General features: G+C 49.5%; 2 protein-coding genes across 2 annotated transcripts; both read right to left on the bottom strand.

The window, feature by feature from the left end:
- Positions 1-945: 945 nt before the first annotated feature.
- NRIP2 (nuclear receptor interacting protein 2) lies at positions 946-6,684 on the bottom strand. Its single transcript, XM_072132092.1, has 6 exons — positions 6,322-6,684; positions 4,584-4,829; positions 3,528-3,610; positions 3,251-3,339; positions 1,468-1,520; positions 946-1,384 (listed from the first exon to the last, which is right to left on the bottom strand). Exons 1-6 carry the CDS (start codon positions 6,520-6,522, stop codon positions 1,277-1,279), a joined length of 780 nt encoding a protein of 259 aa, XP_071988193.1. The 5' UTR covers positions 6,523-6,684; the 3' UTR covers positions 946-1,276.
- Positions 6,685-13,526: 6,842 nt separating this feature from the next.
- On the bottom strand, positions 13,527-26,606 carry LOC140109589 (uncharacterized). The gene is made up of 3 exons (XM_072132096.1): positions 24,888-26,606; positions 16,038-16,131; positions 13,527-15,837 (listed from the first exon to the last, which is right to left on the bottom strand). The coding sequence occupies exons 1-3, from the start codon at positions 26,591-26,593 to the stop codon at positions 14,182-14,184; spliced, it is 3,456 nt and encodes a 1,151-aa protein (XP_071988197.1). The 5' UTR covers positions 26,594-26,606; the 3' UTR covers positions 13,527-14,181.
- Positions 26,607-26,641: the final 35 nt, after the last annotated feature.

Here is a 26,641-nt window from a genome sequence, read left to right as displayed (position 1 = left end):
ACCTGTAGAGAGGTCACATCACCTATAGAGCAGTCACGTCACCTATAGAGAGGTCACGTCATCTATAGAGCAGTCACATCACCTATAGAGTGGTCACATCACCTGTAGAGAGGTCACATCATCTATAAAGAGGTCACATCACCTATAGAGAGGTCACATCACCTATAGAGAGGTCACATCATCTAAAGAGAGGTCACATCACCTGTAGAGAGGTCACATCTATAGAGAGGTTGCATCATCTATAGAGCGATCACATCACTTATAGAGCCGTCACATCACCTATAGAGAGGTCACATCACCTGTAGAGAGGTCACATCACCTATAGAGTGGTCACGTCACCTGTAGAGAGGTCACATCATCTATAGAGCAGTCACATCACCTATAGAGTGGTCACGTCACCTGTAGAGAGGTCACATCATCTATAAAGAGATCCCATCACCTATAGAGAGGTCACATCATCTAAAGAGAGGTCACATCACCTATAGAGCAGTCACATCACCTGTAGAGAGGTAACATCACCTATAGAGAGGTCACATCTATAGAGAGGTCGCATCATCTATAGAGCGATCACATCACTTATAGAGCCGTCACATCACCTATAGAGAGGGCACATCATCTATTGTGATGTCACATCACCTATACAGTGGTCACGTCACCTGTAGAGAGGTCACATCACCTATAGAGAGGTCACATCTATAGAGAGGTCGCATCATCTATTGAGAGGTCACAGCATCTATAGAGCGGTCACATCACTTATAGAGCCTTCACATCACCTATAGAGAGGTCACATCACCTATAGAGAGGGCACATCATCTATTGTGAGGTCACATCACCTATAGAGCAGTCACATCTCCTATAGATCTCTCTGTATTGATCTTGTTGCGCCTCACTTTGTGGGGTCCCTTCTGCCCCCTATTTCTTCCGCCATAAAGAAATCAGCACAAATACATAAACATCTGATTCTTTATAGAGCCCTGCAGGGGGCGCTGTCTTCTGTTTCTGAAGGGGGGAAGCAGATGGGGGGATTTCTGAAGAACCCTGGCATATGGATGAAGAAATGACGAGGACACATACAAAGCAGTCCTGAACCCCTCACCCTAAAAGGGGAGGGGCTTGTCATAAAAAGGGTGTCGGGGTGGTCAGTCCTATGAACGAATGAGTGGAGGGCACGGCCTCTTTCCACCTTCTCCTCACGGGTCTCACATGTGAGGATGATAGGAGTAGTTGTGCTTTAAGTTGTCGTTGTAGTTCTTCCCTCTCACCAGTAGGTGGCGCACTACAGATCGGTCATCGCTGCGGTGCTGGGGGGCTGCCCGGGGCAGTTCATGAATGGTATCTCTTGGGTTGGGGTCTTCAGGACACCGCGCTCCAAGTCGATGCAAGTCTAAAGGGTTAAAGTGAGATCATTGTGTGGTTCAGTGTCGCCCCCTATTGGGCTTTATGTGTAATCGCACATTGTGACCTTACCTGGAGGGATATCAGTGTCTCCAGTCCCAAACAGAACTCCACAGCGTCCTCCTCTGGAGGGAGAAAGACAAAAGAGTTATAATCTCTATCACAGGCCCGAAGCCTAAGGCTGCACTACTGAGAGGCCCTGATCACAACGTGTCTCCTGCTATATCACAGGCCCGAAGCTGAGGCTGCACTACTGATCACAATGTGTCTCCTGCTATATCACAGGCCCGAAGCCTAAGGCTGCACTACTGAGAGGCCCTGATCACAACGTGTCTCCTGCTATATCACAGGCCCGAAGCCTGAGGCTGCACTGCTGATCACAACGTGTCTCCTGCTATATCACAGGCCCGAAGCCTGAGGCTGCACTACTGATCACAACGTGTCTCCTGCTATATCACAGGCCCGAAGCCTGAGGCTGCACTGCTGATCACAACGTGTCTCCTGCTATATCACAGGCCCGAAGCCTGAGGCTGCACTACTGATCACCACGTGTCTCCTGCTATATCACAGGCCCAAAGCCTGAGGCTGCACTACTGATCACAACGTGTCTCCTGCTATATCACAGGCCCAAAGCCTGAGGCTGCGCTTCTGAGAGGCTCTGATCACAACGTGTCTCCTGCTATATCACAGGCCCGAAGCCTAAGGCTGCACTACTGATCACAACGTGTCTCCTGCTATATCACAGGCCCGAAGCCTGAGGCTGCACTACTGATCACAACGTGTCTCCTGCTATATCACAGGCCCGGAGCCTGAGGCTGCACTACTGATCACAACGTGTCTCCTGCTATATCACAGGCCCAAAGCCTGAGGCTGCACTACTGATCACAACGTGTCTCCTGCTATATCACAGGCCCGAAGCCTAAGGCTGCACTACTGAGAGGCCCTGATCACAACGTGTCTCCTGCTATATCACAGGCCCGAAGCCTGAGGCTGCACTGCTGATCACAACGTGTCTCCTGCTATATCACAGGCCCGAAGCCTGAGGCTGCACTACTGATCACAACGTGTCTCCTGCTATATCACAGGCCCGAAGCCTGAGGCTGCACTGCTGATCACAACGTGTCTCCTGCTATATCACAGGCCCGAAGCCTGAGGCTGCACTACTGATCACCACGTGTCTCCTGCTATATCACAGGCCCAAAGCCTGAGGCTGCACTACTGATCACAACGTGTCTCCTGCTATATCACAGGCCCAAAGCCTGAGGCTGCGCTTCTGAGAGGCTCTGATCACAACGTGTCTCCTGCTATATCACAGGCCCGAAGCCTAAGGCTGCACTACTGATCACAACGTGTCTCCTGCTATATCACAGGCCCGAAGCCTGAGGCTGCACTACTGATCACAACGTGTCTCCTGCTATATCACAGGCCCGGAGCCTGAGGCTGCACTACTGATCACAACGTGTCTCCTGCTATATCACAGGCCCAAAGCCTGAGGCTGCACTACTGATCACAACGTGTCTCCTGCTATATCACAGGCCCGAAGCCTAAGGCTGCACTACTGAGAGGCTATGATCACGTCTTCTGCTATATCACAAGCCCGAAGCCTGAGGCTGCACTACTGATCACAACGTGTCTCCTGCTATATCACAGGCCCGAAGCCTGAGGCTGCACTACTGATCACAACGTGTCTCCTGCTGTATCACAGGCCCGAAGCCTGAGGCTGCACTACTGAGAGGCTATGATCACGTCTTCTGCTATATCACAAGCCCGAAGCCTGAGGCTGCACTACTGAGAGGCTCTGATCATGAATGAGTTCATGTGTGGACACTGATGTGGACAGTGACTTGTCTCTTACCTACAATCACAGCTTTACAGGTCAGCGTTGCTCCGCCCAGTTGTACGTCCACCATTATCGACTCCTGGGGACCGTTTGTGGCCTGTAATCTAGATTGATATAAAATACATTATGTACATTACCTTAAAGGGGAAGTCTATTTTTATACATATGGGCCGGGTCGTGTGTCCGCCCCTCTCACTATCCACCCCTTTGTCACTTGGGACCTCCCATAGAAGCTATGATAAGTGGGTGGAGCATGGGGTGCAGACTATCGTATCGGTAGGGTCGTTCTTACCCCAGGTTTTTCACACAGGATTTAGAGATGAGGTTTTCTCGCCGTTCAGTGGACAACTTGGCACAAACGTCCCTGGCACCAACCTATGAGGCAATGATGAATGGCATAAGGTAAGAAAACTTATGAAACATTTATCCACTGAGCCAGCTGCCTCAGTCTTGATATATGAAAAATACTATAGCACCATCTATAGGATGGAGGTGGCAACTGCATCCACATACATTCACTTGTATCTATAATCAGCGTCACAGATAGGAAACATATCAATGTATTATGAAACATTTACACACTGAGCCGCCTGAAGAGAAGTGTTGTGAGATATACAACGGGTACCTCTGGAAGAGATTTTCATCCAGAATGCAGAAATTCTTTTGTAACCTTGGCCAAATCTGTGCCTTGCCACAAATCTGTCTCTGAGCTCCTTGGGCAGTTCCTTAGACATCATGATTCTCACGTGCTCTGACATGCACCGTGAGCTATGAGCCTTTCCTAATTAAGTCCAATCAGTTTAATTAAACACAGCTGGACTCCGATAAAGGAGTAGAACCATCTCTAGGAGGATCAGAAGGAAATGGACAGCATGTGAGTGATATTTCAGTTTTTCTTGGTTAATAAAGTTTCAAAAGTATCTACTTTTTTGATGCTACCAATGAAACAAAGAGTGAATAATTTGAAGGGGTCTGAATACTTCCTGTGCCCACTGAAAGTTAGAGGAGGCAATAGAGGAGCTAAGTGTGTGATCACAATAATGACGATTTTGAAGCACTTACACACTGAGCCAACTGAAGAGGAGGGTCATGACATATAAACAGATAGCACCATCTGCTGGAAGAAGGTTGTAAATGCCTGTATCAAGTGATCAGAGTCTTGTATATAAGTGTGTGTCAAAAAAGTGAAAAACTGCACTTATCATAATGGCCACTAGGTGTCAGTACAACAGATGAGACTGTAAAATGAAGTTTCTTACTTTACAGCCTGCTGTGAAATGTTACTCTGTTCTCATTAGGCAGAGTTTTAGTGACATTGATGCTTGTGTTCTACTTGTTCTCACTTTACCTTACAGGGGACCAGGGGGACATGTCCTCTCCAGCCCTCCACCACCGGCTCCTCAGGTTGTTTGGTAGGCTGCTGCAGCGGATTAGGTACTGGATTTGGGTCTTCATTGTGTACCTCAGGGGGTGTTGTCTCTTCATTAGGGGATTGGGCCCCCTGTCCACAGAGGTGCAGGCCCTGCGCTAATCGGCTGGTTTCCTTAATCGGGCTCCCTCCCATGAGACGCCTCTGGATGACACAGTGAGGTTGCTGAAATCACAATGACTATTAGTAGGACATAAAATCTTACTGTATGGTAATTTACCCACTGATCCACTTATGTGTTCTTAGATGGATTGTATCCTGTACCCACTGACCACTTCTGTGTTCTTAGATGGATTGTATCCTGTACCCACTGATCCACTTCTGTGTTTTTAGATGGATTGTATCCTATACCCACTGATCCACTTCTGTTTTCTTAAATGAATTGTATCCTGTACCCACTGATCCAGCTTCACTACATGATTTACCACCCCCTCCAACTATGGTCCCTTGTAAGGCTCCTAAACACTGCATGTTAATGCTTTCTTCATATACTTTCTTTAACCACTGATCCACCAATTAAGGCATAGTCAAAGTGATTTCTCTCCCAATCATCATCAAAGCTAATTAAGTAATAGCCTTACTCTCCCAGCCCAAATACTCATCTCTGAAATCCTATTCCTATTGCATCTAGACTACAAACACTTAACCACTGATCCAGCTGTTGATATTTTAGCCTGTATTGTGACATTTTAACACATATTCAACAGATGCTAAAACTTTCAATTGTGTTGTGAACCCTTTACCACTGACCCTGCTCTTGGTAATATGATTCTTAATGTGATTTCCCTTTCTCACTGATCCATCCTATGATACTTAGCATCAGTGTTGTTGTTTTCCTCATTTACACATCTGTATTGTATGTTTTTATGTTGTATGCTACATCTAGAGTCCCCCTCAATATTTAACCACTGATCCATCTCCATATCGTTTATATCTTAACTATTTTTCTACAACCTTTTAGCAATATGAATGTCACAGCACTGACCCCTCTGTAGATAATAACTGAATGGTGATCCTTTACCACTGCTCCATCTCTGATTGTACTATAACCCTTCATCACTCATAAATAACATTTTCCACTTTGATAATAGTACAGCCTCCTACCACACCAAATATCTATATCTTACGGTGACCCTTTACCACTGATCCATCTCTGATTATATTATAATCCTTCACCACTGAATCTTTTTAACTCTTACAGAACATTTTCTACCATTTTCATCTCTTGATAGTTGAACAACCTTCTTCCACGTTAAATATCTATATCTTACGGTGACCCTTTACCACTGATCCATCTCTGATTATATTATAATCCTTCACCACTGAATGTTTTTAACTCTTACAGAACATTTTCTACCATTTTCATCTCTTGATAGTTGAACAACCTTCTTCCACGTTAAATATCTATATCTTACGGTGACCCTTTACCACTGATCCATCTCTAGTTAATATGTGAACCCCCACTGTGACTCTTTTAATTTTTAATATGTGAACTAGTAACTGATCTGTTGATGCCTCGCGTCTATACGGAATCGGGTCCCATAACCACTGATCCATCTTCACATTACTGCACCATTAACCCCTTCGTCACTGATCCCTTTGGTTTCTGTAGACAACTGCTTACCCTGGCCCATCAGTGAGCACTTGTCCCGCTTACCAGGTCCTTGGAGGTGCCCAGTCTCCGCAGCTGGTCCAGGGGCAGCAGATCTGCCGAATCCTTGTGTACAAACTGAGTGGCTTGTTTGAGGCGCCTCTGCTGGTGCAGTATGGCTGAACCCCGGAAGTCCTGCTCTTTTTTGGGGGAACATCTTAGACGGGTGTCATCCTCAGGCCCGGGGGGTGTCCTCTGGTAGCTCATGGTGCAGGAGCGGACCCCGGGGAGCAGACTTGTTGTGGTTGTCACCCTCCGGTCTCCTGTCTTACTGCCTTTGTTCGTCCCTCCTCCATGTAATGATCTGGTATTCCGGGGATTCCTCTATGGAGCCCCCTCCTCCCACTCTGCAGAGATTCCCTGCTCCGCACCCCCTCCCCTTATCCGCCATCTATCACCCCCTGCCTGCTCAGCTTCTCCTATAGGACCAGCATCCTTTACATCCATCAAAAATAACTTAAAGGGGAACTCCACCTGGGGGGGCACTGACCCTAAACTAAGACACTTGCTTAAAGGGTTACTTATTATCGGTGGAAATGACGTAAGGGAGGTCTCGTCCACATCTAATCTAGCATTGGTTGTCACCCAGCTTTCCCAGAGACAGATATAAACAGGAAGCAGTCTGAGTCTTCGTATATATACAACATGTTAAGCGTTACGTGGGGCCGTCGCCAAGGGTCCAAATATTTAGACGTCGGAGCAGACTATTTGGGGGAGGATATTCCCACGCTCCCGCTCTGACGGCCTCTACATATACTGTCCCCCTCCGCTGTTTACATGCCGCGCTCCCCCGGCGCTGGATCCACCGTCACTTTGAGCCGAACCAGAGATCGAGATCGAAAACTCTTCAAATTTATAAAAATGTAACAAAACCAGAAATCTGAGGTGTCACCAGAAATCGGAGACCTCCCATAGACTTATTACTGTAAGTGCTGCCCCCTGGGGACAGGGCAGAGATCTGCGGCGCTTGTGTCATCCTGTATTAGGAAATGAGGGGGGGCTGCGAGGCTCTGATGTCACCTATAGCGCTGATGGGGTTCTCCGAAATTCATAGGAAGCTTTACCCTTTAAATTGTGATTTACAATTGATCCTAATGAGCTCAAGGTGTAGTGAGCGCCCCCTAGTGGTGGATTCCAAAGGTGAGAATTTGGAAATCTGAATGAGAAAAAGCGTCCAAAAAATGAAGAAACAGCGAATCAATGGCCAATCCTAAAATACAAAAATAATTTTATTCATGACAATTGTATTAAAGACACACGAGTGAGACACAAAAAGCAATTAAAAGTGTGCTACAATCAAGCACAAAATCCTCTAATGGGTAGAGGACCTGAGCCCCTCCCCCAGGAGAATCCCCAAACACCCCCCCCCCCCCTATGCTCAAACCCATACCAAATAGATATAGGGGCTCATTTACTAAGGGTCGCGGATTTCACTTTCTCTGTCGGATTATCCCACTGATTCGGACTGAATAGGAGATTTAACATTCAAATTGTGTCACAAGATCAAGCACTTACATGCACCAGGAAGAAGAAGGTGAACTCCTGGGACCTGAGCAGGGAAGCGACACATGCAGGATATCGGACGCGCGATCTTAGTGACTCCCCGCACAGCGCATTATACACGGACAATGCACTTACATGCACCAGGAAGAAGAAGGTGAACTCCAGGGACCTGAGCGGGGAAGCGACACATGCAGGATATCGGGGGCACGATCTTAGTGACTCCCCGCACAGCGCATTATACACGGACAATGCACTTACATGCACCGGGAAGAAGAAGGTGAACTCCATCGGACCTGAGCGGGGAAGTGACACATGCAGGATATCGGGCGCAGGATCTTAGTGACTCCCCGCACAGCGCATTATACACGGACAATGCACTTACATGCACCAGGAAGAAGAAGGTGAACACAGGGGACCTGAGCGGGGAAGCGACACATGCAGGATATCAGGTGCACGATCTTAGTGACTCCCCGCACAGCGCATTATACACGGACAATGCACTTACATGCACCAGGAAGAAGAAGGTGAACACAGGGGACCTGAGCGGGGAAGCGACACATGCAGGATATCAGGTGCACGATCTTAGTGACTCCCCGCACAGCGCATTATACACGGACAATGCACTTACATGCACCAGGAAGAAGAAGGTGAACTCCGGGGACCTGAGCGGGGAAGCGACACATACAGGATATCGGGCGCAGGATCTTAGTGACTCCCCGCACAGCGCATTATACACGGACAATGCACTTACATGCACCAGGAAGAAGAAGGTGAACACAGGGGACCTGAGCGGGGAAGCGACACATGCAGGATATCAGGTGCACGATCTTAGTGACTCCCCGCACAGCGCATTATACACGGACAATGCACTTACATGCACCAGGAAGAAGAAGGTGAACTCCGGGGACCTGAGCGGGGAAGCGACACATGCAGGATATTGGGTGCACGATCTTAGTGACTCCCCGCACAGCACATTATACACGGACAATGCACTTACATGCACCAGGAAGAAGAAGGTGAACACAGGGGACCTGAGCGGGGAAGCGACACATGCAGGATATCAGGTGCACGATCTTAGTGACTCCCCGCACAGCGCATTATACACGGACAATGCACTTACATGCACCAGGAAGAAGAAGGTGAACTCCTGGGACCTGAGCGGGGAAGCGACACATGCAGGATATCGGGCGCAGGATCTTAGTGACTCCCCGCACAGCGCATTATACACGGACAATGCACTTACATGCACCAGGAAGAAGAAGGTGAACTCCGGGGACCTGAGCGGGGAGCGACACATGCAGGATATTGGGCGCACGATCTTAGTGACTCCCCGCACAGCACATTATACACGGACAATGCACTTACATGCACCAGGAAGAAGAAGGTGAACTCCAGGGACCTGAGCAGGGAAGTGACACATGCAGGATATCGGGGGCAGGATCTTAGTGACTCCCCGCACAGCGCATTATACACGGACAATGCACTTACATGCACCAGGGAGAAGAAGGTGAACTCCAGGGACCTGAGCAGGGAAGTGACACATGCAGGATATCGGGGGCAGGATCTTAGTGACTCCCCGCACAGCACATTATACACGGACAATGCACTTACATGCACCAGGAAGAAGAAGGTGAACTCCGGGGACCTGAGCGGGGAAGTGACACATGCAGGATATCGGGCGCACAATCTTAGTGACTCCCCGCACAGCGCATTATACACGGACAATGCACTTACATGCACCAGGAAGAAGAAGGTGAACTCCTGGGACCTGAGCAGGGAAGCGACACATGCAGGATATCGGGCGCAGGATCTTAGTGACTCCCCGCACAGCGCATTATACACGGACAATGCACTTACATGCACCAGGAAGAAGAAGGTGAACTCTGTCAGTCCTGAGCGGGGAAGCGGCACATGCAGGATATCGGGGCACGATCTTAGTGACTCCCCGCACAGCGCATTATACACGGACAATGCACTTACATGCACCAGGAAGAAGAAGGTGAGCTCCGGGGACCTGAGCGGGGAAGCGACACATGCAGGATATCGGGCACAGGATCTTAGTGACTCCCCGCACAGCGCATTATACACGGACAATGCACTTACATGCACCAGGAAGAAGAGGGTGAACTCCGGGGACCTGAGCGGGGAGTGACACATGCAGGATATCGGGCGCACGATCTTAGTGACTCCCCGCACATTATACACGGACAATGCACTTACATGCACCAGGAAGAAGAAGGTGAACTCCAGGGACCTGAGCAGGGAAGTGACACATGCAGGATATCGGGTGCAGGATCTTAGTGACTCCCCGCACAGCGCATTATACACGGACAATGCACTTACATGCACCGGGAAGAAGAAGGTGAACTCCAGGGACCTGAGCGGGGAAGTGACACATGCAGGATATCGGGCGCACAATCTTAGTGACTCCCCGCACAGCGCATTATACACGGACAATGCACTTACATGCACCAGGAAGAAGAAGGTGAACTCCTGGGACCTGAGCAGGGAAGCGACACATGCAGGATATCGGGCGCAGGATCTTAGTGACTCCCCGCACAGCGCATTATACACGGACAATGCACTTACATGCACCAGGAAGAAGAAGGTGAACTCTGTCAGTCCTGAGCGGGGAAGCGGCACATGCAGGATATCGGGGCACGATCTTAGTGACTCCCCGCACAGCGCATTATACACGGACAATGCACTTACATGCACCAGGAAGAAGAAGGTGAACTCCGGGGACCTGAGCGGGGAAGCGACACATGCAGGATATCAGGCACACGATCTTAGTGACTCCCCGCACAGCGCATTATACACGGACAATGCACTTACATGCACCAGGAAGAAGAGGGTGAACTCCGGGGACCTGAGCGGGGAAGCGTCACATGCAGGATATCGGGCGCAGGATCTTAGTGACTCCCCGCACAGCGCATTATACACGGACAATGCACTTACATGCACCAGGAAGAAGAGGGTGAACTCCGGGGACCTGAGCGGGGAAGCGACACATGCAGGATATCAGGCGCACGATCTTAGTGACTCCCCACACAGCGCATTATACACGGACAATGCACTTACATGCACCAGGAAGAAGAAGGTGAACTCCGGGGACCTGAGCGGGGAAGCGACACATGCAGGATATCAGGCGCACGATCTTAGTGACTCCCCGCACAGCGCATTATACACGGACAATGCACTTACATGCACCTGGAAGAAGAAGGTGAACTCCAGGGACCTGAGCGGGGAAGCGACACATGCAGGATATCGGGCGCACGATCTTAGTGACTCCCCGCACAGCGCATTATACACGGACAATGCACTTACATGCACCAGGAAGAAGAAGGAGAACTCCAGGGACCTGAGCAGGGAAGTGACACATGCAGGATATCAGGCGCAGGATCTTAGTGACTCCCCGCACAGCGCATTATACACGGACAATGCACTTACATGCACCAGGAAGAAGAAGGTTAACTCCAGGGACCTGAGCAGGGAAGTGACACATGCAGGATATCGGGCGCACGATCTTAGTGACTCCCCGCACAGCGCATTATACACGGACAATGCACTTACATGCACCAGGAAGAAGAAGGTGAACTCCGGGGACCTGAGCGGGGAAGCCACACATGCAGGATATCGGGCGCACGATCTTAGTGACTCCCCGCACAGCGCATTATACACGGACAATGCACTTACATGCACCAGGAAGAAGAAGGTGAACTCCGGGGACCTGAGCGGGGAAACGACACATGCAGGATATCAAGCGCAGGATCTTAGTGACTCCCCGCACAGCGCATTATACACGGACAATGCACTTACATGCACCAGGAAGAAGAAGGAGAACTCCAGGGACCTGAGCAGGGAAGCGACACATGCAGGATATCAGGCGCAGGATCTTAGTGACTCCCCGCACAGCGCATTATACACGGACAATGCACTTACATGCACCAGGAAGAAGAAGGAGAACTCCAGGGACCTGAGGGGGGAAGCGACACATACAGGATATCGGGCGCACGATCTTAGTGACTCCCCGCACAGCGCATTATACACGGACAATGCACTTACATGCACCAGGAAGAAGAAGGTGAACTCCAGGGACCTGAGCGGGGAAGTGACACATGCAGGATATTGGGTGCAGGATCTTAGTGACTCCCCTCACAGCGCATTATACACGGACAATGCACTTACATGCACCAGGAAGAAGAAGGTGAACTCCGGGGACCTGAGCGGGGAAGCGACACATACAGGATATCGGGCGCACGATCTTAGTGACTCCCCGCACAGCGCATTATACACGGACAATGCACTTAAATGCACCAGGAAGAAGAAGGTGAACTCCAGGGACCTGAGCGGGGAAGTGACACATGCAGGATATCGGGTGCAGGATCTTAGTGACTCCCTGCACAGCGTATTATACACGGACAATTTAGGGAGCGCGTCAGGCAGGGTCCTCATTCCTATTGTATTATATGTTATTACTCTGTAATGTCTTATATTGTCCCCCATGACCTGTAAAACGCTACGGTATATGAGGCGCTATATATATATATAAAGATTTATTGTTACGGTATATTTATTTATAAAAATGACTGAAACACAGTGATGACAACATGCCGTCACCTAGCAACCTGCTGTGCCCCTCAGTAAGTGTCCCCCAGGAACACTCCCATGAGATAGATGGTTCCCCTGAGATAACTAGTTCCCCCCTTGTTCCATGTTACAGGATATGTCTCCTGGTGTGCAGTACTATTAGTGTCCCCCCAGAAAATCTCCGCTAAGGAAGGCCAAACCCCTAAAAGAGAAGGTTTGTAATAGATCATTGTATAATGTGTGGGATCTTTCTCTCTCCAAATGTTGGTATATATAACTGCCTATAAATTGTCAGGATAGTCACGAATTTTTAGAGACAAATTTCGGCATGCGCTGGTCTCCCATTGTGGCCGTACTTGGCTTAGTTACTGTGCCTTTGGGTGGTCCAGGAGCAGAACTCCTATCATTTATAAACTACCCGCATCACACATATCTTTCCGGCATATTCATGAGGGGGCAGGATTGGGGGAGGGATTAGGGGCGGTGACTGCCACATGACGTGCAGCAGTCGACGCCGGCCTATGGAGTGGGCGGTCCAAGGAAGAGGCAGCGCCTCGGACTGCCCCCTCATGAATACACCGGACCGCTTTGAGAGCAGTCTGGTGTTTCTAGTGTACATCGTGACAGTGTCTGCTAGCGATATCAGAGGTTTCCGATAACGCTAGCAGAGTAACACTGCTGGGACTGTTGTAGCAGTAGGAGCTGCTTACTCCTAGTGCCGTTTTCAAGAGTGACAGGTCCTCTTTAGAGGGGTATTCCAGTTATTTTAGGACAGTGGATGAGGCTCTCAGTGGAGCTTTGACCAATCTATACAAAGCCTCAAAGATCATATATGTTCTAATGGGTCAGTTGGGTTTTCATTTTACCCCGGGTGATTTTTTTGGCCAAGATTTAAGAAATTGCGACAAAGGCTCCAAGGCCGACGCTAATGTGACCGTAGATTTAGTCCGCTGTGTATTTGTTATAAATTATGATACACCCAGGAAAATTTTACCAAAAATATATGAAATTTCCTACAAAAAAAAAAAAAAACTTTCATTACGAGACAACAATTAGAAAGTTAAGGAAAAGAAGATTTATCACAAATCACCATTTTTATCAAAATTCATCACATTTTATACCTTAAAAAATCAATTAGAAAAATCTAATCAAAAACATTTCAGATTTGCTATTACTTGTTACCGGTTGCGTTCCTGTGTGTTTTTAGACTGAGTTTACTCCTTTTAAAGGACATTTAACACCAGGATGAAAGACTGTATGCAAATGAGCCTGAGGGGCTCCAGGCTCTATAGGTGTTAATGGAGCCTGGAGCCTCTCATTTGCATACAGTCTTCATGCTGGTAGTAGATGCTCTTTAAAGGGGTTGTCCAGATAAGTAATAACAATGAGCGCCCTAGGATAGGTCATCCATCTAAGTTGTGTATTGGGACCTCTGACCCCTGATGATTAGCTTTAGTTTTGGTCAGCCTTCCAGCACCATAAGTTCAGCTCCGTTCCCTGTGATAGTGGTGATTGCCGGGTACTGCAGAACATCCAATTAAGTAGATACAAGAGCTGAACTTCTGAAATCTGCTTATCGCCAGTAGGTAGGAAGTGTCAGACTCCTACCAATCCTACATCAGTGACCCATCCTATAAAGGATAACCCCTCTAAGATAACATAATATATATCCTGTCTGTCTGGTCAGTATTTACACCCTGGTCTCGGGAATGGGGGTGGTCGGTGATACCAAGTCTTTAAAGGTCGATCATTTTAGCCCCTTCCATCACAATATCAGATTCTTCCTTTCTTTCCGGTTTCTGCGGCCCCTGATATCTTTAGGAAACCATTCACTACCCACAAGACAGCATGAAGGGGCTCGGTGAAGGTGGTGGTGAAGGTGTGTAAGTGTCTGATGGGGTCACACAGCTCAAAGAAGGACAATTCTCCCGCCTCGTAATCCACATAGATCCGGAATTTATAAGTGGAGATCTGGTGAGGTAACAGGATCTCTTTACCGTCGTGTCTTACTGAGAAGTTATACAACCACTCCTCATATAAGCCCCAGGACTTGTTATTATCTCCAATGTGAGACTGAGGTCCCCTCCGGTCTATACTGGGGTAACACATCCCCACGCTCCACCTACTGGATCCCTGGACCTCCACATCGCAGTAATGTCGTCCTGAGATGATGTGTCTGAGGCTCATCACCTGATCCTCCTGGAATCTCTCTGCTGTTTCTGGATAATTCTGTGTCATATGGGTCCACATTGCCGTTTTCAGGTCGTCTGATACAAGGAGATTATTAGCAGCCGTGTTTATGTCCAGTAATATGTCTACGGGATCCTGGACATAGAAGGACACATTAAGATCTCTCATTATATCAGATAATGTGTGTGATATTTGGGAGATCAGCTCCACACCTCGATCACCTCCATCATGTCCCCCTGTGTCCTCATCACCTCCATGTCCCCCTGTGTCCCCATCACCTCCCCCCTCCTCAGGATCACACAAATCACCTGTGTCTGGTTCCTGTAACACAGTCAGTGGATCAGTCATGTTACACAGCTCCTCAATGTCCTTCATCTTCCTGGACAGCTCGTCCTTCTTTATCTCCAACTTCTGGATCACATTGGTCAATGACAATGATACCTGCTCTTCGTGGCTGGAAATTTCCTTTAGGATCCTCTTCTCCAGGTCGTCCAACCTTTTCCTCAGGTCTATAAACAGGGCAGTGACTCTCTCAGCTTCTCCAGATGCTTTTTCTTGAGCTTTTCTCCTTTGTTCCTCCAAACTCTGGACTCTTCCCTTAGTCTGGTCTCTCTTTCTGGTCAGTTCCTGTAGAACATCTCTCAGTTTCTTCTTCTTCTTCTCAGAGGCCTCATCCAGCGTCTCCACCTGGTGTCCCTGATGTTCTCCAGCCAGACTGCAGGTCACACAGATACAGATGTCATCCTTAGTACAATAGTATTTATAAAGTTCCTTGTGGACCTTGCATTTTTTGTTCTCCAGGGAAGTGCTGGGATCAGTCAGGACGTGTTCTGGTCCCTTGCTGTGGACTCTCAGATGATCATCACACAGAGAAGCCTCACAGTGTAGACAGGACTTCACCGCAGGTACAGGAGAGTGAATGCAGTAAGTGCAGAAGATCTTGGTCTCCTCCTGTGGTGGCTTAGTTGAACAGAAGTTCTCCACTACATTACGTAGAGTTATGTTCCTCTGCAGTGTCGGACGCTCCCGAAACTCTTCTCTACATTCAGGACAGGAATAAACTCTAGACCCGTCCTGTGTAGTCAGGACCTGATCAATACAGACCCGGCAGAAGTTGTGTCCACATCTCAGGGTTACAGGATCCGTTGATGGGTTCACACATATGTAGCAGAGGACCTTCACATCAGTAGACGCCATGGCTGATTCTACTGAGAAGGAAGCTGAATGTGACCTATGCTCCTGGTTGCAGGGTGCGTTCTCACATATCTTTCTTTATTATGACCGGGTTGATCTTTGGTTCACTGCCAAAATAAACATTTTTACCACGTCTACTTGATATATAGGCTCCTAGGAAGTAGCAATCACACTGATCCACACTGAACAATCCAGAAATAAAATGGAGAACTAGTGGACAGGTGTTCCACTCACTCCTCTCTTACCATTTCTGGTAACAGGTAGGTGTAGGCCTGTTCGCAGTGTAGTATGGTACATTTCATGGTCTGGGGTCTACTTAAAACATAAGGTTTTGGCTTGCTGGTCATAACCACCCATCATGACTTAGCAGTCTCTTACGCACAAGTATCTGACCTGACCTCTGACCTCCGCATCTCTGCCGCCTGCCCTGACTGCTTGCCTGTACCTGACCTTGAGCCTGGACGATGATTCTGTACCTCGACCTTGGCTGCCACCGAGGGACAGTCGCACCTCTGGAACAACCTGGTGGTACCCTGCCGCCGCAAGACCATCCCGCTTTGCAGCGGGCTCTGGTGAAGCCCAACTGCCACTCAGACTCTGGTCCCAGATGTCGGCTAGTACCATCTAATGCGGTGGTACACTGACCCCGAGTCCTGACAGTAAGTTCCGGCCATGGGCCCCGCCATGGTGCCGCTTCGGATGCTGGCTGATCTTACCAGCGTTGTCGCCCAGCAGCCCTAGCAGATTGCTTCGCAAGGAGAGCTGCTTGGCCAAGTCACTGCCACGCTGCAAAAGATGCTTGCCTCTCAGCATCTGCATCAGGCTCCAGCGACTACTCCAGCGTCAGCTCCTGCTACTTCTCCAGTCAGACCGGCTTGTCTTCCAGCAGCAGAACCAAGGCTCAGACTCTCTATGCCTGACAAGTATGATGGGGATCCCAAGCTGTGCAGGGGCCTTATCACCCAGGGCTCCTTCCACATAGAGCTCATGCCTTCCCAGTTTCTCACCAAATGCTCTAAGGTGGCGTTTATTGTCAGTCTTCTCTCCGGTAAAGCCATGGCCTGGGCTACCCTCTATGGGACAGAGGTGATCTAGTCACAGCTATCCATTCCGCATTCCTGGCTGAATTCCGGTCCGTGTTCGAGGAACCCACACGAGTCTGCTCAGCTGAAACGGCTGAACCTACGCCAAGGGGACTCGTCCGTGGGTGAATATGCTGTCAAGTTCCAGATCCTGGGTTATGGGCTCTCCTCGAATGATGCAACCCTGTCTGCAACATTTAAAAAAGGACAGAGCAGCCTATGCAAGTGGACCGTGGTCGACTCACCATCCAGGAAAGTTCCAGACGTTGTAAGGAGAGTCTCTGCTTGTATTGTTCTAGTCCTAAGCACTTCATTGGGGCTTGTCCTGTCTGTCCCCAGCACCTACGGCTCCTGGGAGAAGCGTCCCTTCGGTGTATATACAGCTTCTCCACGTCTGACAGTTCCTGTGCTCCTCAGTGTCGGTACCCGCATTGCAGTGGTTCCTCTCAAGCAACCCCTTGTCATATCCTCAGTCAGTGGACAGCTTCTCTCCGATCCGGTACCGCACTGAACCTATCAGTCTTCAAGTGGGAGTTCTTCTTGCCATGGTCCACCTCATCAGTCCTCCTGGGTCTTCCATGGCTGCAACTCCATGCTCCGGTCCTTCAATGGAAGACGGGGGAGATCCTGTGTTGGGGATCCGAATGCCACTAACGCTGCATGATGACCTCTCTACCTGTTCTGACTTCTTCTGTGTCTCCCAACTCTCTGGAGGGTCTGCCAGCATGCTACCGGGACTTTTCCAAAAAACAGACAGAGACTGTGCCACCGCAGGGTCCCTATGACTGCCCTGTGGATCTCCTGCCAGGTGCCTCTCCTCCTAGAGGCCGTGTCTACCCTTTCTCTGTTCCTGAGTTGGATGCCATGTCCGAGAACATCAAAGAGAACCTGCAAAGAAGTTTCATTAGCAAGTCCTCCTCCGCTGCTGGCCCAGGTTTCTTTTTTGTCACCAAGAAGGACGGCTCTCTGTGTCCCTGCATAGACTATCATGGGCTGAACATGGTCACGGTTACAAACCACTGCCCCTGGCGTTGATTTCAGGGCTCTTTAACCGTCTACGCAGTTCTCGCTGTCTTCTCCCTGAGTGCAGGACTCTGCTGGACAATCTCAGGCTATCTGACTGCAGGACATGTGGTCTCGCTGTCTTCTCCCTGAGTGCAGGACCCTCTCCTCTCTGCTGGACACTCTCAGGCTCTCTGACTGCAGGACATGTGGTCTCGCTGTCTTCTCCCTGAGTGCAGGGCCCTCTCCTCTCTGTTGGACACTCTCAGGCTTTCTGACTGCAGAACATGTGGTCTCGCTGTCTTCTCCCTGAGTGCAGGACTCTCTGCTGGACACTCTCAGGCTCTCTGACTGCAGGACATGTGGTCTCGCTGTCTCCTCCCTGAATGCAGGGCCCTCTCCTCTCTGTTGGACACTCTCAGGCTCTCTGACTGCAGAACATGTGGTCTCGCTGTCTTCTCCCTGAGTGCAGGGCCCTCTCCTCTCTGCTGGACACTCTCAGGCTCTCTGACTGCAGGACATGTGGTCTCGCTGTCTTCTCCCTGAGTGCAGGGCCCTCTCCTCTCTGTTGGACACTCTCAGGCTTTCTGACTGCAGAACATGTGGTCTCGCTGTCTTTTCCCTGAGTGCAGGACTCTCTGCTGGACACTCTCAGGCTCTCTGACTGCAGGACATGTGGTCTCGCTGTCTCCTCCCTGAGTCCAGGACTCTCTCCTCTCTGCTGGACACTCTCAGGCTCTCTGACTGCAGGACATGTGGTCTCACTGTCTCCTCCCTGAGTGCAGGGCCCTCTCCTCTCTGTTGGACACTCTCAGGCTCTCTGACTGCAGGAGATGTGGTCTCGCTGTCTTCTCCCTGAGTGCAGGACTCTCTCCTCTCTGCTGGACACTCTCAGGCTCTCTGACTGCAGGAGATGTGGTCTCGCTGGCTTCTCCCTGAGTGCAGGACCCTCTCCTCTCTGCTGGGCACTCTCAGGCTCTCTGACTGCAGGACATGTGGTCTCGCTGTCTTCTCCCTGAGTGCAGGACTCTCTCCTCTCTGCTGGACACTCTCAGGCTCTCTGACTGCAGGAGATGTGGTCTCGCTGTCTTCTCCCTGAGTGCAGGACTCTCATCTCTCTGCTGGACACTCTCAGGCTCTCTGACTGCAGGAGATGTGGTCTCGCTGTCTTCTCCCTGAGTGCAGGACTCTCTCCTCTCTGCTGGGCACTCTCAGGCTCTCTGACTGCAGGACATGTGGTCTCACTGTCTCCTCCCTGAGTGCAGGGCCCTCTCCTCTCTGTTGGACACTCTCAGGCTCCCTGACTGCAGGACATGTGGTCTCACTGTCTTCTCCCTGAGTGCAGGACTCTCTCCTCTCTGCTGGACATGTGTTCTCCCTGAGTGCAGGACTCTCTCCTCTCTGTTGGACACTCTCAGGCTCTCTGACTGCAGAACATGTGGTCTCGCTGTCTCCTCCCTGAGTGCAGGACTCTCTCCTCTCTGCTGGGCATTCTCAGGCTCTCTGACTGCAGGACATGTGGTCTCGCTGTCTTCTCCCTGAGTGCAGGACTCTCATCTCTCTGCTGGACACTCTCAGGCTCTCTGACTGCAGGACATGTGGTCTCACTGTCTCCTCCCTGAGTGCAGGGCCCTCTCCTCTCTGTTGGACACTCTCAGGCTCCCTGACTGCAGGACATGTGGTCTCACTGTCTTCTCCCTGAGTGCAGGACTCTCTCCTCTCTGCTGGACATGTGTTCTCCCTGAGTGCAGGACTCTCTCCTCTCTGTTGGACACTCTCAGGCTCTCTGACTGCAGAACATGTGGTCTCGCTGTCTCCTCCCTGAGTGCAGGACTCTCTCCTCTCTGCTGGACACTCTCAGGCTCTCTGACTGCAGGAGATGTGGTCTCGCTGTCTTCTCCCTAAGTGCAGGACCCTCTCCTCTCTGCCAGGCAGTCTCAGGCTCTCTGACTGCAGGACATGTGGTCTCGCTGTCTTCTCCCTGAGTGCAGGACTCTCTCTGCCGGGCAGTCTCGGGCTCTCTGACTGCAGGACATGTGGTCTCGCTGTCTCCTCCCTGAGTGCAGGACTCTCTCCTCTCTGCTGGACACTCTCAGGCTCTCTGACTGCAGGACATGTGGCCTCGCTGTCTCCTCCCTGAGTGCAGGACTCTCTCCTCTCTGCTGGACACTCTCAGGCTCTCTGACTGCAGAACATGTGGCCTTGCTGTCTTCTCCCTGAGTGCAGGACTCTCTCCTCTCTGCTGGACACTCTCAGGCTCTCTGATTGCAGAACATGTGGCCTCGCTGTCTTCTCCCTGAGTGCAGGACTCTCTCCTCTCTGCTGGGCACTCTCAGGCTCTCTGACTGCAGGACATGTGGTCTCGCTGTCTTCTCCCTGAGTGCAGGACTCTCTCCTCTCTGCTGGACACTCTCAGGCTCTCTGACTGCAGGACATGTGGTCTCGCTGTCTCCTCCCTGAGTGCAGGGCCCTCTCCTCTCTGCTGGACACTCTCAGGCTCTCTGACTGCAGGAGATGTGGTCTCGCTGTCTCCTCCCTGAGTGCAGGAACCTCTCCTCTCTGCCGGGCAGTCTCGGGCTGTCTGACTGCAGGACATGTGGTCTCCCTGATGCACTTCTCAGCCAATCTAGATGGCAGCAGGTGGTGCTGGGAAATGTAGTCCGGTGGTGATTGCTGGTCTTTATAGATTCTCTGCATTGTCCATATAGACTCTCCCGGATGTATATTCATTATAGATACTGTATGTGGTGCTTTCTAGTTAAAAAAAAGTCAAACTGTGCCTCTTTCATACCAAGTGGCAGGGTTAGTATTTATGGGGTCCCAAGCAAAGCTGAGTCTATGTGACCTTGCCGTCCTCTTATGTGCAGCTTTCTGTGGGGCGGGGTACGTGGGCGCACAGACAGGCACCACGCTTGTCATGTGACTGCAATGTGTGGCGTGTCATGCTGTACTACCTCCCACCAGCAGGTGGCGCTATATGATGGGGATACAGGGGTGAGGACTCATTGTAATGACATGTTATTATGAGTGGAGGTTGCAGTGACTGGGATTACAGCGCCATCCTCTGACTACAGGAGGTCACTGCAGAAATCTCAGCAGAAAGTCTCAGTAGTAGAATAATAACCTCTAGTAACCTCAAATCTCTCATATCACAGGGCCTCCTATCACCCAGTAATCTGGTGTGCACTACAATAAGTGTCCCCCAGAAACACTGCCCTGAGGTAGCTGGTTCCCCCTAGTCTCATATTACAGGCTCTCCTATCACCTAGTAATCTGGTGTGTAATACTATTAGTGTCCCCCCAGAAACACTGACCTGAGGTAGCTGGTTCCCCCTAGTCTCATATTACAGGGTCTCCTATCACTTAGTAATCTGGTGTGTAATACTATTAGTGTCCCCCCAGAAACACTGACCTGAGGTAGCTGGTTCCGCTCTATTCTCATATTACATGGCCTCCTATCACCTAGTAATCTGGTGTGTAATACTATTAGTGTACCCACAGAAACACTGCCCTGAGGAAGCTGGTTCCCCCCTAGTCTCATATTACTGGGCCTCCTATCACCCAGTAATCTGGTGTGCACTACAATAAGTGTCCCCCCAGAAACATTTCTCTTGAGGTAGCTGGTTCCTCTCTAGTCTCATATTACAGGGCCTCCTATCATCTAGTAATCTGGTGTGCACTACAATAAGTGTCACCCAGAAACACTGCCCTGAGGAAGCTGGTTCCCCCCTAGTCTCATATTACTGGGCCTCCTATCACCCAGTAATCTGGTGTGCACTACAATAAGTGTCCCCCCAGAAACATTTCTCTTGAGGTAGCTGGTTCCTCTCTAGTCTCATATTACAGAGCCTCCTATCATCTAGTAATCTGGTGTGCACTACAATAAGTGTCACCCAGAAACACTTCCCTGAGGTAGCTGGTTCCCCCCTAGTCTCATATTACAGGGCCTCCTATCACCTAGTAATCTGGTGCGCACTACAATAAGTGTCACCCAGAAACACTGCCCTGAGGTAGCTGGTTCCCCTCTAGTCTCATATTACAGAGCCTCCTATCACCCAGTAATCTGGTGTGCACTACAATAAGTGTCCCCCAGAAACACTTCCCTGAGGTAGCTGGTTCCCCCTAGTCTCATATTACAGGGTCTCCTATCATCTAGTAATCTGGTGTGCACTACAATAAGTGTCACCCAGAAACACTGCCCTGAGGTAGCTGGTTCCCCCCAAGTCTCATATTACAGGGCCTCCTATCATCTAGTAATCTGGTGTGCACTACAATAAGTGTCACCCAGAAACACTGCCCTGAGGTAGCTGGTTCCCCCCAAGTCTCATATTACAGGGCCTCCTATCACCTAGTATCTGGTGTGCACTACAATAAGTGTCACCCAGAAACACTGCCCTGAGGTAGCTGGTTCCCCTCTAGTCTCATATTACAGGGCCTCCTATCACCTAGTAATCTGGTGCGCACTACAATAAGTGTCACCCAGAAACACTGCCCTGAGGTAGCTGGTTCCCCCCAAGTCTCATATTACAGGGCCTCCTATCACCTAGTAATCTGGTGCGCACTACAATAAGTGTCACCCAGAAACACTGCCCTGAGGTAGCTGGTTCCCCCCAAGTCTCATATTACAGGGCCTCCTATCACCTAGTATCTGGTGTGCACTACAATAAGTGTCACCCAGAAACACTGCCCTGAGGTAGCTGGTTCCTCTCTAGTCTCATATTACAGAGCCTCCTATCATCTAGTAATCTGGTGTGCACTACAATAAGTGTCACCCAGAAACACTGCCCTGAGGTAGCTGGTTCCCCCTAGTCTCATATTACAGGGCCTCCTATCACCTAGTAATCTGGTGCGCACTACAATAAGTGTCACCCAGAAACACTGCCCTGAGGTAGCTGGTTCCCCCTAGTCTCATATTACAGGCCTCCTATCATCTAGTAATCTGGTGTGCACTACAATAAGTGTCACCCAGAAACACTGCCCTGAGGTAGCTGGTTCCCCCTAGTCTCATATTACAGGGCCTCCTATCACCTAGTAATCTGGTGCGCACTACAATAAGTGTCACCCAGAAACACTGCCCTGAGGTAGCTGGTTCCCCCTAGTCTCATATTACAGGCCTCCTATCATCTAGTAATCTGGTGCGCACTACAATAAGTGTCACCCAGAAACACTGCCCTGAGGTAGCTGGTTCCCCCTAGTCTCATATTACAGGGCCTCCTATCATCTAGTATCTGGTGTGCACTACAATAAGTGTCACCCAGAAACACTGCCCTGAGGTAGCTGGTCCCCCCCCCCCCCCTAGTCTCATATTACAGGGCCTCCTATCACCTAGTAATCTGGTGCGCACTACAATAAGTGTCACCCAGAAACACTGCCCTGAGGTAGCTGGTTCCCCCTAGTCTCATATTACAGGCCTCCTATCATCTAGTAATCTGGTGTGCACTACAATAAGTGTCACCCAGAAACACTGCCCTGAGGTAGCTGGTTCCCCCTAGTCTCATATTACTGGGCCTCCTATCACCTAGTAATCTGGTGCGCACTACAATAAGTGTCACCCAGAAACACTGCCCTGAGGTAGCTGGTTCCCCCTAGTCTCATATTACAGGGCCTCCTATCATCTAGTAATCTGGTGTGCACTACAATAAGTGTCACCCAGAAACACTGCCCTGAGGTAGCTGGTTCCCCCTAGTCTCATATTACAGGGCCTCCTATCATCTAGTAATCTGATGTGTGCTACTATTTAGTGTCCCCTCAGAAACATTTCTCTTGGGGATATGTTCTGACAATAGTGTAATATTATAGGACCTGTGTATAACCATTCTGACACCTGTTCACCTGTTTATGGGGCGATATGATGACTTCCTCCAGTACATTGGGAGTGCAGACGTTTTGGGTTGTCCCATCTCCTGCTGTTCTCCCCTCTCTACAGCCAGGAGTGTCCACCCCATGACTGCCCCCTCTATTTAATAGTGTGGTGTCAATGTCCACCCCCATTTCCCAGACTGCTCCCCATGTCCCTTCTCTGGAAAAAGATAACTGCAGGGATGAGCTGGAGAGGCCTGTGCAGTCCTTATTACAGGCATTTACATTTCTGTTTTATGATCAGGCTTCATCAGCGTTCTGCCCTATCATTGGAAATGTGAGAGGAGTAAACCCTGCCACTAAATGTGTGTGAGATTGAAACTCACAAGGCAGGAAGGGGGCCCCATTCTGTAGTCTGCAGAAGGGGCCCCTCCTAGTTATGCCCGTGTGAACAAAGTCATACATAGAACTAGCTTATTGTCCGAAATAGCTTAAAATGGCTTCTCCAGCTCATCTAGAAAACCCCCGGCTGGCAGGAAGAAGGAGATGGAGCCGAGACATAATCAATTTCTATTAAATCCTGTATAAGAGGGCGACACACACAAGAGAAATACAACGTGTAACGCTTTATATAGTAATAATAGTACAGATAAAAATGACAATAAAAATCTTCATTACATATTTATTACTAAAATCAGCATTTTCATCAAATGTAAATATTCATTGTACCATTCGCTTATTGTTATTTATATGCTGCTACGTTCACGTGTGTAGTTTGGGCTGTGTCCTGAATAAGGGTGATGCCACACATGGCGTTTTGAATCTGCTTTTGGTCCGTTTTTATTAAGATAATTGGTTAAACCTGTCAAAAACGCATGCATTTTTTTAACGGACTGCTTAAAAACGGACCAAAAACGGATTCAAAACGCCATGTGTGGCACCAGGACCTCACCAAATGCCAAAATAAGCAGCACCAGTCGTCAGTCGAAATTAACAAAAGTTATAAAAACTACAATGCATAATAATACAGATTGTATGCAAAGATGTCTCCTGATCAGGGGTCACAGTGGGCGGGGAACAACAATGCTGGATCGGCACAGGATTAATATTTTATTTTTAACTCTTTTATGGCAAAGTAAACCTAATTTGGAGAGGACGTTGATGAAACCCCTTCCTCAGATGGATCTCCACCAATCATGTTCTACTTCTCACAGCTCCCCCTTGATCTTTATAGAAGCTGACCATACACATAACACAGCATGAAGGGGCTCGGTGAAGGTGGTGGTGAAGGTGTGTAAGTGTCTGATGGGGTCACACAGCTCATAGAAGGACAACTCCCCCGCCTCATAGTCCACATAGATCCTGACCCTCTCGCTGGAGATCTGGTGATGTACTTTGATCTCAGAGTCGCCATTTAGAACTGAGCAGCGATTACCAACCCACTCTCTGCATAAACCCCAGGAGTGTTTATTGTGTCCAATGCCCGCGTTATAACCTGTCCTGACTGTTGTAGGATAACACATCCCCATGCTCCATATCCCTTTACCGCTCATCTCCACATCCCAGTAATGGCGGCCTGAGGTAAATCCCCGGCTGCTCATCACCTGATAATTCTTATATCTTTCTGCAGTTTCTGGACGATTCTGGGAAATTCGTGTCCAAGTTGCAGTTTTCAGGTCGTCTGATATAATGAGATTATTATTGGCCGTGTTTATATCCAGTATTATGTTTGCAGGAGCCTGTATATAAAATGACCCATTTACACCTCGTATTATGTCAGATAATGTGCGTGAATTGTGCAATATAAGATCCACACCCTGATAACCTTCTAAATCCCCATCACCGCCATCATGTCCCCCTGTGTCCCCATCACCTCCATCATGTCCCCCTGTGTCCCCATCACCTCCATCATGTCCCTCTGTGTCCTCATCACCTCCATCATGTCCCTCTGTGTCCCCATCACCTCCATCATGTCCCCCTGTGTCCTCATCACCTCCACCCTCCTCAGGATCACACAAGTCACCTGTGTCTGGTTCCTGTAACACAGTCAGTGGATCAGTCATGTTACACAGCTCCTCAATGTCCTTCATCTTCCTGGACAGTTCGTCCTTCTTTATCTCCAGCTTCTGGATCAGAACAGACATTGACAATGACATCTTCATCTCCTGCCTGGAGATCTCACTCAGGATCTTCTTCTCCAGGTCGTCCAGACGTCTCCTGAGGTCTATAAACAGGGCAGTGACTCTCTCTATTTCTCCAGATGCTTTTTCTTGAGCTTTTCTCCATCGTTCCTCCAGACTCCGGACTTTTTCCTCAGTCTCTTCTCTCTTTGTGATCAGTTTCTGGAGAACATTTCTCAATTTCATCTTCTTCTTCTCAGAAGCTTCTTCCAAAATCTCCACCTGGTGTCCCCGATGTTCTCCGGCCAGACTGCAGGACACACAGATACAAGCTGCGTCCTCCGTGCAGTAATATTCCAGGATCTTCTTATGGACAGAACATTTCCGGTTCTCCAGGGAAGTGCTGGGATCAGTCAGGACGTGTTCTGGTCCCTTGCTGTGGACTCTCAGATGTTTATCACACAGAGAAGCCTCACATTGTAGACAGGATTTCACCGCAGGTACAGGAGAGTCCACACAGTAAGTACAGAAGATCTTGGTCTCCTCCTGTGGTGGCTGAGTAGACAGGAAGTTCTCCACTACGTTACGTAGAGTTATGTTCCTCTGCAGTCCTGGACGCTCCCGAAACTCTTCTCTACATTCAGGACAGGAATAAACTCTAGACCCGTCCTGTGTACTCAGGACCTGATCAATACAGTCCCGGCAGAAGTTGTGTCCACATCTCAGGGTTACAGGATCCGTGTAGAGGCTCAGACAGATGGAACATTCCAGCTCCTTACCAAGACCAGCAGACGCCATTGCTTAAGATGAAGAAAAATGATGTGAAAGTAAAATTCTCCAAGTAAC

This window comes from Engystomops pustulosus, unplaced genomic scaffold (genome assembly GCF_040894005.1).
Source record: "Engystomops pustulosus unplaced genomic scaffold, aEngPut4.maternal MAT_SCAFFOLD_225, whole genome shotgun sequence".
Classification (NCBI taxonomy): domain Eukaryota; kingdom Metazoa; phylum Chordata; class Amphibia; order Anura; family Leptodactylidae; genus Engystomops; species Engystomops pustulosus.
This window is presented reverse-complemented; position numbering and strand designations above follow the sequence as displayed.

Coding starts and splice junctions, on each gene's coding strand:
- NRIP2 (XM_072132092.1), bottom strand. CDS start 6,522: ATGAGCTACCAGAGGACACCCCCCGGGCCTGAGGATGACACCCGTCTA. Junction 3,340..3,527: donor TCCTGTGTGAAAAACCTGGG/GTAAGAACGACC, acceptor ATATCAATCTAG/ATTACAGGCCACAAACGGTC. Junction 1,385..1,467: donor AGACACTGATATCCCTCCAG/GTAAGGTCACAA, acceptor TTAACCCTTTAG/ACTTGCATCGACTTGGAGCG.
- LOC140109589 (XM_072132096.1), bottom strand. CDS start 26,593: ATGGCGTCTGCTGGTCTTGGTAAGGAGCTGGAATGTTCCATCTGTCTG. Junction 16,132..24,887: donor ATAAAGATCAAGGGGGAGCT/GTGAGAAGTAGA, acceptor GGTTATGACCAG/CAAGCCAAAACCTTATGTTT. Junction 15,838..16,037: donor CCTACCTGTTACCAGAAATG/GTAAGAGAGGAG, acceptor CCCTGCAACCAG/GAGCATAGGTCACATTCAGC.